Genomic DNA, 14098 nt, shown 5'->3' on the forward strand with positions numbered 1-14098 from the left:
CTGTCACTGTCTTTCTGCTTGTCTCTTTCGATTATGCTGTAATATGATTGAGGAGTGACATAATTTGGCTTCATTTGCCTGAACATTGTTTGATTATTTTACCAAATTTAAAAAAAAAATGTTTTTACTTTACAAGAATCTAAATTTATACAACTCTTGCCAATTAAAAATGTCTTACATCATTGTACCAAGAGTTACATATGTTTACTCAACCGTGAAATGCATATCATTAAATACTAAACAATAACATGTGTCACCTTTACATTCCTTGATCAGCCTTTCCACAACACAAATGAAGAACTACTGACAGAGGAGCTACAGAGCAACGCAGTTCAGCACTTCTGGCGTGTCAGTGCAACTCATTGTCAAAGTGATGAAAGGTACACAGAATTCTCTCGAAATCATCAGTGCACATGCAATGCCCTCACATTCCTGGCCTACCTTAATGAGGAACACCAGTTCAACACAGCCCGACTTGATAAGGTGCTTGAACAGGGAGATGCACTCTACTGTTGGATTAAAACAAATCTTCAGCAGGAGAGGCGTTATACACAAAATCATCTGACCATAGAGGAACTGCCCAAAAAAGTTCATGCTGACATAAATGTCTACAGTGTGAAAATGGACAACATAAGGTATGGATACCTGAAAGCAGCAGACAAAACTTATCAAAGAAAAGAGTGGTGGTTGCCTCTTGCTAGTCGTCTTGTATGTCTGTCAACAGATGTGAGCTATGCTTTGCTCATGGTCTCACCTCAGTGCATTGCAGTTTTCCGTGACAAATCTGGGAGGTATGGATTATTTGATTCACATTCAAGAAGTGCAGCAGGTTTACCCCAGCCAAATGGAACAGCAGTCATGCTCACTTTCACTCATGTGAATGACCTGATCACCCACCTTCATAACCTTTTTCAAAATCAAGGCAGGTATGCAAGATATGAGTTTGTGCCTGTTTCTTTCAAAAGAGTCAGCACTCACAACGAACAGCCTGCACAGTCAACTCAAGCAACACCAAGAGCAACAGCTACATCACCACAAAATGATGAACCACAAATCACAAATCCCACTGTGCAAGTGCCTCAACCAGAATCAGCCCAAACCTACATGACAATGTTAGAAAGTGCTTTAAACCCGCAACAAGACAAAATGGCTTCAAATCAAATTTGTGAACATCAACTTGAAACATCTGTTGATCCAACAAGCAACATCCAAACAGAACAACAAGAAAATCTTGAACTCAATAATGAAAGAGATAAAGTCATAGATAAACCCCCCCAAAAAACAAGAAATGTGTGCAGATTAAATAAACGACGACGTGGGAAAGCTATTCGTCAAGCTCAAAAAAGTCACAAGCAGCATGTAAAAGCTAAAGAAAAATCTTCATCTGAAGACTTGACAAAGAAGATAAACAAAAGAAGACACGAAAAGGAACGATATGCCTGCTTTCCTGAATTTAGAATGAAAAAATTACAGGCTGTGAAAACTCAATATGCTCAAAACTGTCATCGCCATAAACAAAAACTGTTATCAGCCAAAGATTATTATGCAAATCCTCATATTCAAGAGAAGATAAAAGCCCACAATGTGAAGAGATACCAAAATGATCCTCATTTTCAACAAAAAAAGAGAGACTACATTATCAGAAGATATACCACAGATGCCAGCTTTCGAACCAGACAGAAACAATATGTGTTCCGAAGATACAACACGGATGCTGACTTTCAAAGCAGACAGAAGCAATATCTGGTCCAAAGGTACAACACGGATGCTGACTTTCAAAGCAGACAGAAGCAATATCTGGTCCAAAGGTACAACACGGATGCTGACTTTCAAAGCAGACAAAAAAAATACATGAGCCAGAAATACAGAGAGGATGATGTCAGAGAAAGGAAGAGGGCATATATAAGAACAAAATATGCATCGGATCCAAAATACAGGCACAAACAAAAAAAATCAATTCATGCCAGGTATCATAATGACTCACAATTCAGACTGCACCATATACAGCGCTGTGCAGAGTACCAGAGACACAAAATGGCTACCACTGCATCTTTCGCCATTTATAAAAAGTTGTGTGCGCAGAGAATAAAGAAGAAATACAGACGACTAGTAACACAATTCCAGCAGGGTCCACAGTCTGAAGCACAGCCCCAGCTTGTAGTGAATAGTGTGATGCAAGCAGCCACATTAGCTTTCCGTGAAACAATTAAGTTAGGACCCACCCATGTCTGTACAGTGTGCCACAGAACTCTGTTTCCTAATCAAGTAAAACACTGCAAAAGATCAAAGTATGTTAAAAATAGTCACATTGTTGACACCTGCTTGACAGGAAAATTTGTCCATGTTTGTGATAGTGAATGTACAGCTAATTGTACCTTTCCAAAACAAAGAATGCAAGAGTGGATTTGCTACAACTGTGACAGCCACCTACAACGAGGAAAGATCTCTTCCATCGCAGTGGCAAACAATTTAGCACTAGCACCCATCCCAATTGAACTGAGTCAATTAAATGTACTAGAACGACAACTGATTGCTAAAATTCTCCCGTTTGCCAAAATCATTGCATTACCAAAAGGACAACAAAGAGCCGTACATGGGGCTGTTGTTTGTGTACCGTCAGACGTGGAAACCACAGTAAACTGTCTTCCCAGACCTAGCAATGAAGCCCAGCTCCTGCAAGTACAACTGAAAAGACACATCAGATTCAAAGGATACCAACACTTCTACACTGTGAACATGAAGAATGTGTTAGCAGGCTTATCAAAGCTAAAAGAGATGCATTCAGAATACAAAGATGTATCTATTGATGATGACGCAACTTTTGCTGATCCCACAAATAATCAGATAATCGAGACGGAACATGACACTGCTGATACAGATATTCAAGATGCACTGCCCAGAAACTTTGACAACCAAATTGTACCAGAAAGAAGAACCACTGAGGAAACAACAGCTGGAATACTTGAGCCATGTCATGATGTAAACGAACTATTGGAGCCTGAACAGTCAAATGGAGAGCCCTTACAAGATACGGAGAAAGAAAAGGAAGAACTTCGCCCTGGTCTTGTTCTAGACACCTGTATGCAACCACCAGATATAGCACAGGACATTTTATCATATGGTGAAGGAATATTTAGCATTGCACCCGCCCAAGGAAATAGACCTGTTGGTTTCTTCTCTATTCCTAAACTTGAAGCCATGGCCTTTCCTGTGCAGTTCCCAACTGGACAGAACACATTAGATGAAGCCAGACAAGTCAAACTGTCCCCAAGCATGTATTTTAATACACGGCTGTTCTCTGCAGATACACGCTTTGCAACTGACCAAAGCTACCTATTCTTTGCACAGTTTGTAACAGAAACACACATGGCTACAAACAGCATGTCCATCCAATTGCGCAAAGGTAAGGCAATCACAAAGGATGGACGTAGAATTAGTAACAGAATGCTTCAAAATAAAGACGAAGTGGAGAGACTGATAAATAACAAAGATGCAACACGCTTCATGAAACCTCTGAGAGGTACTCCAGCCTATTGGGAAAAGGCACTGAAAGATCTGCATGCTATGGTCAGACAGTTAGGAAAGCCAACTTTTTTCCTGACATTTTCAGCTGCTGAAATGAGATGGCCTGAGGTTGTTGAGGTCATAAAAACTCAACAAGGTGAACAAGTGGATTTTTCACAACTTGACTGGAACACAAAGTGTGAAATTCTCCGAAGCAACCCTGTGACTGTGATGCGATTGTTTGAAAAAAGAGTCGATGCACTAATGACAACACTGATCCTGTCCCCAGCACAGCCCATCGGTGAAGTAGAAGATTACTTTTATCGAGTGGAGTTTCAGGCCAGAGGTAGCCCTCATATCCATTTACTGGTTTGGGTCAAAGATGCACCTAAATTTGGAAGCGACCTTGAAGACCACGTGTACAAATTTATTGACAAGTACATAACATGTAAGATGCCTGACCAAAATGCCGATCCTGAACTTCACAAAATTGTGTCTGAGGTTCAAGTCCACAGCAGAAATCACTCCAGATCCTGCAAAAAAGGTAATGTGTCATGTAGGTTTGGGTTCCCCAAACTACCTGTAGACCAAACAATGATCACTTTCCCAAGCCCAGATGATGACGATGATCACAATGATAAGCAGCATAGCACAAGTAAGGAGAAAGGCACAAATGAAAAACAAAAGCAAAAAAACAGACGAATGGCGCTCGCAAAAAAACAGAAAGAGGCCAAAGAAAAACTCCAGCCATTGAGAGATTTGCTCTGTGACCCAAATTCCTCGTTTGAAGACTTGTCTGAGCTGCTTCACAAATGCAAATTAACTTATGAACAATACTTGGATTGTGTCTTCAATTTAAGCAATGGCCATGTCATCCTCTTAAAGCGTGAACCTAATGACTGCTGGGTGAATGCATACAATGCAGATCTACTGAGAGCCTGGAATGCCAACATGGACATCCAATATGTCATTGATGACTACAGCTGCCTGATGTACATGATGTCTTATGTCTCTAAACCCGAATTTGAGATGACACAATTTCTTAATGGAGTCATCCAGGAGGTAAAAAAGTCCAATGTCAATGAAAGAGATGAAATGAAACAGATAATGCAGGCATATGCTAAACACAGAGAAGTCAGTGCCCAGGAATCCGTGGCAAGGACATGCAGCCTGCCACTAAAAAAGTGTTCACGCAGTGTGGTGTTCATACAGACTGATGATGATGCCCTGAAAATGAGTCTCCCGATGAGCAGGTTGCAAAGCATGGCACCAGATGATGAAAATGTGTGGATGTCTGGATTGCCAGAAAAATATGCAAACAGACCCAGAACACCTGAGTTTGAAAGAATGTGTTTGGCTGAATTTGCTTCAGAGTACAGGATTCTCTACAGCCGTGAAACAGAGTCAAAAAATGCCATCCCTCTTTTGAATAACATGGGTTATATTCAAAAGAGAACAAGAGGGAAACCTGCAATAATCAGATATCCTCGCTTCTCAGAAAAGAAACATCCAGAAAAGTTTTATAGCAGACTACTAAAACTTTATTTTCCACATCGATCAAATGATGACTTTAAAAACACAGAACACTCCACATCCGAACAGTTCTACAAAAGTGGACGAAAACATGGTTTTGCAGTACGGCCAATTGTTACCTTTAACAAAAAGCGTTATGAAAGCCATGGCAAAACAATGGAAAGGGCATTGGAACAGATTGAACAACAAGGCCCACTTATCAATGCATGGAACACCTTTGCACCTGAGGTTGAAGTAGATCGTTTAGAGTGTGTGGCCCAACGACAATCCAGACACGAGACTGACGAAAATGAAATGGACATTGTTCCAGACTACCAAGTCAGTGGTAGCAACAGTGGAACCATGCCAGCAATCATAGCACCTAAGCTGAGCCCAGACTTTGTCAGAAAAATGTACCAAAGTCTAAATGAAACCCAAGCATCCATATTCTACGCAGTGCGTGAGTGGTGTTTCAAACTTGTGTGGGGTCACTGTCCTGAGCAGTTCTTTTATTTTGTCTCTGGAGGAGCTGGCTGTGGAAAATCACATGTTATCAAGTGCATATATGAGGAGGCAACAAAGATTTTGCACCAACTCCCCAGATTCCGTGACCAAGCAGACATGTCCTACCCTGCAGTACTGCTGACTGCATTTACTGGCACTGCAGCTTTTAACATATCTGGGAAAACACTGCACTCTCTGCTAAAGCTGCCAAAATCTTTAAAACCGCCGTATCAGGGATTGGGCAATGCACTGGATGAAGTGAGAGCTTCACTTTCAAATGCAGAGATTCTGGTCATTGATGAGATATCTATGGTTTCTAAAGACCTTTTTGCCTACATCCACTGGAGACTTCAGCAGATCAAAGGAAACAAGAAGCCTTTTGGTGGGATGTCTATCCTTGCAGTAGGAGACTTTTACCAGCTGCCACCCCTTGGAAAAGCCAAACCACTCTGTGTGTACGAGGACAATGTCTTTGATCTCTGGAAAGACTATTTCCACATGGTCAACCTGACAGAAATCATGCGACAGAAAGATGATCATTCTTTTGCTGAAGTTCTGAACAGGATAAGAGTGAAGCAAAAAACAAATTCTCTTGAAGCCAATGATAAAGCCTTGCTCACACAGGCTATCCATGACATAAAAGACTGTCCATCTAATGTATTACACATTTATGCTACAAACAAAGAGGTCGACAAACACAATTCAGCAACTGTAACTGCTCTTCATTCTGATATCATAAATATTCAGGCCGAAGACTACAGAAAAGACCCACGGACGGGTGAGATGGTCCTCCTGGCAGATATGATGAAAGGCAACAAAAGAGATTTACCTGATAACATACAAGCTGCACCTGGAGTGCGTGTTATGATTATTAGAAATTTGGATGTTGAAGATGGGCTTGTTAATGGGACATTTGGAACAATCACGAACATTGTGACAACCACACAGGATGGACCAAAAACTGTGAATCTCATTGGACTTACGCTGGACAATCAAAATTCTGGGCAAAAATTTCGCAGAAAAATACAAGGATCCTCAGACAACCTCGTATATATTGAGAAATGTGAAGAATCTACAAGTAAAAAAGGAGTTCTTCGCAGGCAATTTCCAATGAAGTTGGCCTTTGCATGTACAGCTCACAAAGTACAAGGCATGACAATGGAGTCAGCAGTAGTATGTTTGAAGCGTGTTTTTGAGCCTGGAATGGCCTATGTCGCACTCAGCCGCACAACCTCACTTAAAGGACTGTACATCACAGACTTTGATGAAAGGAAAATCTATGCTGATCCTGCCATCACAGATGCACTCAAAAATATGAGACATGCATCATTTGAGAATGCAAGACCACTGTTGCAATTCTTAAAATCAGTTGTTCCCACAGTCCCCACATTGACAATTATCCATCACAATGCACAAGGTCTCCCAACTCACATGGAGGACATGAGATGCCACCATGAAGTCAGCCTTGCTGATGTTTTATGCATAACAGAAACTCACTTGTCTGGATCATCAGTTTCTCCCCGCTTCCAGCTGGAACAGTACAACATGGCCACACGCAACAGACACGTCTCTTACACAAACCATACAGACATGGCAAAGGTAAATGGCGGTGGAGTTGCAATGTACTACAAAACAGTTCTTATAGCAGAGTCTCGAAAATACCTGCAAAATGTGACTGACCTTGAATTTGTTGTTATCAAGGTTGAATCGCCAGTCACAGCTTTGATAGCAACTGTATACAGGCCACCAAATTACAGCCACGTGAGGTTTTTACCACAAATGCAATGTCTTTTGGACTCATTGGAAATGATGAATTGCCAACCAATTATTGTTTGTGGAGATTTCAATGAGGACCTTATGAGCAGAGGAAAAAAACCCATCCAAGAACTGTTTCAGTCAAGAGGATATGCACAACTTATTACTGCTGCAACTACCGAAAAACACACATTGATTGATCACCTTTACATATCACAGCCATACGCCTGCCTCCAATCAGGTGTTCTAAATACATATCACAGTTATCACAACCCCATTTATTGTGTAATTCACTAACACAAAATGACTGCAAGGTTGTGAGGGATATGGACTTGCCAAGTGATCTTAGTGTCTTTGCAACTGAGCACACTCTACCACCAAAAAGGACAGCTCACCAGTGGGAGCTGATACATAAGACTGCTCTCATCCATTGAAGAGCTGACCAGAAACGTGAACAGAGAGACTGCAACTGCACCTGATGGGATCCCTGCCATAACAGGTAATTGTATTTTTGTTTCTTACTTTATATTCTAACATTTATTGATATTCTTTGAAACAAACTATAATCTCATCCATTCATTAAGTCATCCATCCATTCATAACTCCTCAGATGTGTTCTGTCCAGTAAAGGCAGTGGAGAAGCCCTACACTGATCTTGAAACTGTGCCACGCTAGTAGAGACCGGCTACAAGGATGGGCAGGTATAGTGAAATTAAAATGCACCTTTTGGTTCAACAGGTTTATATATACAGTCAAGTGATCAAAAGACACCAGTATTAAACCCATTTAAACCAACTACATGTTTGGATTGGAACTGTATACAGGCCACCAAATTACAGCCACGTGTGGTTTTTACCTCACATAGCAACTTACCCCATCCAAAGACACCAGTATTAAGCAAATTTCTTTTTTTTACTTCATTTTTAATATAGTTTTGGGTCATTTAGTTCTAGAGTTAGATTTGTTTTTCCAATTATTTTTTAGAACTTCATTACTTGCCATTTCGCTAACTGAAGAGCTGCGCTTTGTGATGTCTCTTGTTTTATTGTTTTAAATTGTGTTTTCCTTTTATCTGTTTCTAGCTGTTTTCGCAAAGTCAGCCAACCACTTGCTTCCAAATGACCCTTATCCAGAAGTATCCGTGAGTGCCTCATAAACAGAAACTAACGTGGAGACCTACCTCTCAGAGAAAAACGCACACATAAGAAAAGCCGACCCACTTCAGTACTGGGAAGAACATCCTAATCTGTTTCCCTCTATGGCTGCTGTTGCGATCCCAGTGTGCCCCCTGTAGCTCTGTGGACAGTTTTGGATTTGTTTACATCTCACCCAACCGGTCCCAGCAGATGGCTGCACCTCTCTAAGCCTGGTTCTGCTGGAGGTTTCTTCCTGTTAAAAGGGAGTTTTTCTGAACACACTCTACCACCAACAAGGACAGCTCACCAGTGGGAACTGATAGATAAGACTGCTGATGTGCTCTCATCCATTGAAGAGCTGACCAGAAACGTGAACAGAAAGACTGCACCTGATGGGATCCCTGCCATAACAGGTCATTTGTATTTTTTTGTTTCTTACTTTATATTCTAACATTTATTGATATTCTTTGAAACAAACTATAATCTCATCCATTCATTAAGTCATCCATCCATTCATAACTCCTCAGATGTGTTCTGTCCAGTAAAGGCAGTGGAGAAGCCCTACACTGATCTTGAAACTGTGCCATGCTAGTAGAGACCGGCTACAAGGATGGGCAGGTATAGTGAAATTAAAATGCACCTTTTGTTCAACAGGTTTATATATACAGTCAAGTGATCAAAAGACACCAGTATTAAACCCATTTAAACCAACTACATGCTTGGATTGGAACTGTATACAGGCCACCAAATTACAGCCACCTGTGGTTTTTACCTCGCATGGCGACTTACCTCATCAGAAGACACCAGTATTAAGCCAATTTCTTTTTTTTACTTCATTTTTAATATAGTTTTGGGTCATTTAGTTCTAAAGTTAGATTTGTTTTTCCAATTATTTTTTAGAACTTCATTACTTGCCAGTTTGCTAACTGAAGAGCTGCACTTTGTGATGTCTCTTGTTTTATTATTTTAAATTGTGTTTTCCTTTTATCTGTTTCTAGCTGTTTTCGCAAAGTCAGCCAACCACTTGCTTCCAAATGACCCTTATCCAGAAGTATACGTGAGTGCCTCATCAACAGAAAATAAAGTGGAGACCTACCTCTCAGAGAAAAACGCACACATAAGAAAAGCCGACCCACTTCAGTACTGGGAAGAACATCCTAATCTGTTTCCCTGTATGGCTGCTGTTGCGATCCCAGTGTGCCCCCTGTAGCTCTGTGGACAGTTTTGGATTTGTTTACATCTCACCCCAACCGGTCGCGGCAGATGGCCGCCCCTCCCTGAGCCTGGTTCTGCCGGAGGTTTCTTCCTGTCAAAAGGGAGTTTTTCCTTCCCACTGTCGCCAAAGTGCTTGCTCATAGGGGGTCATATGATTGTTGGGTTTATCTATATACATTAATGCTTGTATGCTTTTCATTTATACTTTTGCCTTACTTTTCAGTTCATAATATAAAGTTACTTGAATGGTTTCCTTTTCCTTTTTTATTTTATATTGCTTTGCTATTTACCACAATCTAAATATCATGTTTAAATGTCATACATTATTGTAAATGGTATCTGTACAAAATATTGTTTGAATAACATGATACATTTATTAGTCCCACAATGGGAAATTTCATAATTTGCATGTGGTATTTTCCCCTTTGACATTAAAATACCTTTGAAATACAAATTGAATACCGCTTAATGGACATCTTTTTTTTCTACCACTTTAAACGACTCAAAACTGTAAAATCTAAATTGTAACTTCTCTTGAACACCTGACACTAAAGCATAATTTATTTTCTTTTATATCTATTAACTTATTTTGTAATCATGTAACTGGAGCATCTTTCTCTCATCTCTGTATGCCGCATATAACAGAGATCACAATACAGCTTACTTTGCTTTAAGTTGAAAATCAGCTGTATTCCATTTCCCTCCTTCTTGTGGTATAAAAAGCAAACTATGCTCATGTTGCATCTTGCTCCCTCTAGTGTTATAAAAGGCAACCGGCACTAGTTGAACCACATTAAAGGCAAACTACACTCATTGGCAGTAGCATAGGCACACTTAAAATTTCTTCTGAAATTTTCGCTTTCTAGTTATTATTATTATTATTCTTCAGTTTCCGCCTGAAATTTTGCAGCGAATCTCGCCTCGCAGTTTTGAGACAAGATTCATATATGTTACCTCATTTTGTGCGGCTGGATCAGGAATGGTGTGCTATGACTTTTGGTGTTTATGACTATTATAGTTTTTTAAATATTAATATTTTAGTGAAAATTTTCCCGCGCTTCTCTGCCAAACAGTTTTGACAATAGGGTTACATATGTTAGATCATTTTGTGCGGCTGGAGCTGGACTAGTATGGTATACACTTTTGGTGTTTATGACTTTTATAGTTTTTTAAATATTAATATTTTAGTGCAAATTTAGAAAGATTCTTCTTTTGGCGCCATAGAAACAGACTTCATTTGTGGTGTGTTGGCTCCATCTTTTGGTCCCACTGATACAAATTTCAAACTTCATTTGTGGTGTGTTGGCTCTCTCTAGTGGTATGCCGGGAGTAGTACGGCCTGTCTACCCTTATTTGGATTACCGTAATGATGACAATATCAACGGTGCGCACAGCGTCGCTGCTTTCAGGAGCCATTGGAATTTTTAAAATTGCGCAAATCATTCAAAAGTTACGGTAATGCTTGGTGGAAAACTCAATATCCCACAATTCATAGCACGCCTCTGCCGAGTCAAACAATGGCGGCCATCACTTAGTTTTTATTTTCCTCTTAATACTGTTTCTAGGTCACAAAATAAACTTTTAAGATATTTTCAGGCGAGAATATAGGTGTGTAAACTTCAAATATCTGCTCATTTTGTCAAAACATCCCATATTAGCGACAATGTTCTGACGATGTCGTTTCTGCTTGAGGCTAGCTGGCTAGTGTGGCTAGCGCGGCTTTGCTAACAAGCTACAGCCGGCCTGGATGACAGTGAGAGCGGCTTACTCTGGTTTCACACCCGGTCCTTCGTAAAGTCTCGTGGTCACAGCTGGACTTATTTTAAATAAATAAATGATTTATTTATTTATTCATTTTAGTAACGGTATAAACAGTGAAAGGTGGTGGATTGGCCAGATGTAAACTTCAAATATGTGCTCGTGTTACCAAGACATCCCATATTAGCTCTGATGGTTTCGGTGCCTGCAAAGAGCTAGACAGCTAGCTAGCTAACTGGCTGTCTTTTTGACTCAGGGTCATAGCTGGACTTATTTTTCGTTTTTATGAGCCGATGAGGGTTTTTTTTTTTTAGTAACGGTACAAACAGTGAAAGGCGGTGGATTGTCCAGATGCTGGTCGATGTGGAAAAAATAACTGAGTTGTTTGGTGGTCGCTGACGCGGAGCTACAACCGAGGGCAGCTATCCACCGGTGTGTGTCAGACAGAGCATGCAGGGAACGAGGCGGCGAGGCGACCGCCGATCAACCGGTGGTAGATCGTGGATCAGGGAAACCGAAGGCAGGAGAAGCAGGCGGCTGCCGGTCAGAGCGTGAGGTGAACTGAATTTCAGGTAAGAAGTTATGAACTGCACTCTATTTGGGTCAGATATAAACCGAGTTTAGGTGTAGTTTGGTGGAAACCAGGAGATGACCTTACCGAATCATCAGAGCTGAACTGGTGATGGAGAAACAGGTTTACCTTTTTTTTAGGTGACATGAATGAGTTGAAGGGAAGTTATGAACTGTTTCTGAGAGAAATAAACACCAAGCTCCTTTTTTATTTAGCTGACAGCTGGTAACTGTGCAGGGGCGGATCTAGCAAAGCTTTTGCCAGGGGGCCAGGTAGGGCATCTTACAACCAAAGTTTGTATAATAATACACAAGATTGGCTGTAGACCATTGTTAATCATTCAGAACACTGTGTAAAAATAACAAAAAACAAAAAGTGAATGCAAAAGTGCATAAATATTTATTTTACGTGATTGATGTGTGTGGCGGGGCGTGGTCTGCAGTGCCGCTGCAGGGGAGGTGGACCCACCTGAGCGGCATCTGCAATCACGCCTCTCTGGCGTAGTCTGTGCTCTCTCGGCTGTTTTTTGGGTGTGTGTCAGGCTGTGAGTTGAAAAGCTACAGCCGGCTGTGTGGGTACACCAACCACGTGTGAAAAGTGGTCCATAACGTAATGCTTCAAAGCGTGTTCATGCAAACATTGTCGGGTCTGCCGTGGTACAATGGGACTTCTGCTCATGAAACTATGTGCACAGCGTCTGCAAATCGGGGCTGTACAAAGTCACTTCATCTTTACCCAAAATTGTAAGCTGTCATCTGTGAGGTGCGAGCGGTGTTTGTTTTTACCATAGTTCATGGTGGAGAATGGCTGCTCTGCTGAGTTTTGCTCTCTGTAGCTGTATGAATGGCAAACTACACTGTTTACCAGCGGCATAGGCACACTTAAAATTTCTTCTGAAATTTTCGCTTTCTAGTTATTATGTGTGCCTATGCCAAGAGGCACACATATTACTATTGCTCGGATTTATTATTCTTATTATTATTATTCTTCAGTTTCCGCCTGAAATTTTGCAGCGAATCTCGCCTCGCAGTTTTGAGACAAGCTTCATAAATGTTACCTCATTTTGTGCGGCTGGATCAGGAATGGTGTGCTATGACTTTTGGTGTTTATGACTATTATAGTTTTTTAAATATTAATATTTTAGTGAAAATTTTCCCGCGCTTCTCTGCCAAACAGTTTTGACAATAGGGTTACATATGTTAGATCATTTTGTGCGGCTGGAGCTGGACTAGTATGGTATACACTTTTGGTGTTTATGACTTTTATAGTTTTTTAAATATTAATATTTTAGTGCAAATTTAGAAAGATTCTTCTTTTGGCGCCATAGAAACAGACTTCATTTGTGGTGTGTTGGCTCCATCTTTTGGTCCCACTGATACAAATTTCAAACTTCATTTGTGGTGTGTTGGCTCTCTCTAGTGGTATGCCGGGAGTAGTACGCCGGGAGTAGTACGGCCTGTCTACCCTTATTTGGATTACCGTAATGATGACAATATCAACGGTGCGCACAGCGTCGCTGCTTTCAGGAGCCATTGGAATTTTTAAGGTTGCGCAAATCATTCAAAAGTTACGGTAATGCTTGGTGGAAAACTACATATCCCACAATTCATAGCACGCCTCTGCCGAGTCAAACAATGGCGGCCATCACTTAGTTTTTATTTTCCTCTTAATACTGTTTCTAGGTCACAAAATAAACTTTTAAGATATTTTCAGGCGAGAATATAGGTGTGTAAACTTCAAATATCTGCTCATTTTGTCAAAACATCCCATATTAGCGACAATGTTCTGACGATGTCGTTTCTGCTTGAGGCTAGCTGGCTAGTGTGGCTAGCGCGGCTTTGCTAACAAGCTACAGCCGGCCTGGATGACAGTGAGAGCGGCTTACTCTGGTTTCACACCCGGTCCTTCGTAAAGTCTCGTGGTCACAGCTGGACTTATTTTAAATAAATAAATGATTTATTTATTTATTCATTTTAGTAACGGTATAAACAGTGAAAGGTGGTGGATTGGCCAGATGTAAACTTCAAATATGTGCTCGTGTTACCAAGACATCCCATATTAGCTCTGATGGTTTCGGTGCCTGCAAAGAGCTAGACAGCTAGCTAGCTAACTGGCTGTCTTTTTGACTCAGGGTCATAGCTGG

At 40.8% G+C, this 14098-nt stretch overlaps 1 protein-coding gene across 9 annotated transcripts in view; it reads left to right on the forward strand.

Moving 5' to 3' along the window:
* LOC134643402 (uncharacterized) overlaps positions 1-10075 on the forward strand; it is a 28956-nt gene extending 18881 nt beyond the window's left edge. For 5 of the 9 annotated variants that reach the window (XR_010573479.1, XR_010573477.1, XR_010573482.1 and 2 more), the window contains 5 exons: positions 277-7774; positions 7886-7976; positions 8358-8824; positions 8939-9029; positions 9410-10075. Coding sequence is in view for 2 of the 9 variants with exons in the window: in XM_065469882.1 (XP_065325954.1) it covers positions 277-307 (31 nt within the window). In the remaining 7 variants the exon portion in view is untranslated. Of the gene's footprint in view, positions 1-276; positions 7775-7885; positions 7977-8357; positions 8825-8938; positions 9030-9409 lie in introns of those variants that run through there. The other 4 variants (XM_065469882.1, XM_065469881.1, XR_010573481.1 and 1 more) reach the window with 3 other exon arrangements.
* The last annotated feature ends 4023 nt before the right edge of the window (positions 10076-14098 follow it).

Source organism: Pelmatolapia mariae, linkage group LG2, assembly GCF_036321145.2.
Source record: "Pelmatolapia mariae isolate MD_Pm_ZW linkage group LG2, Pm_UMD_F_2, whole genome shotgun sequence".
Taxonomy (NCBI): domain Eukaryota; kingdom Metazoa; phylum Chordata; class Actinopteri; order Cichliformes; family Cichlidae; genus Pelmatolapia; species Pelmatolapia mariae.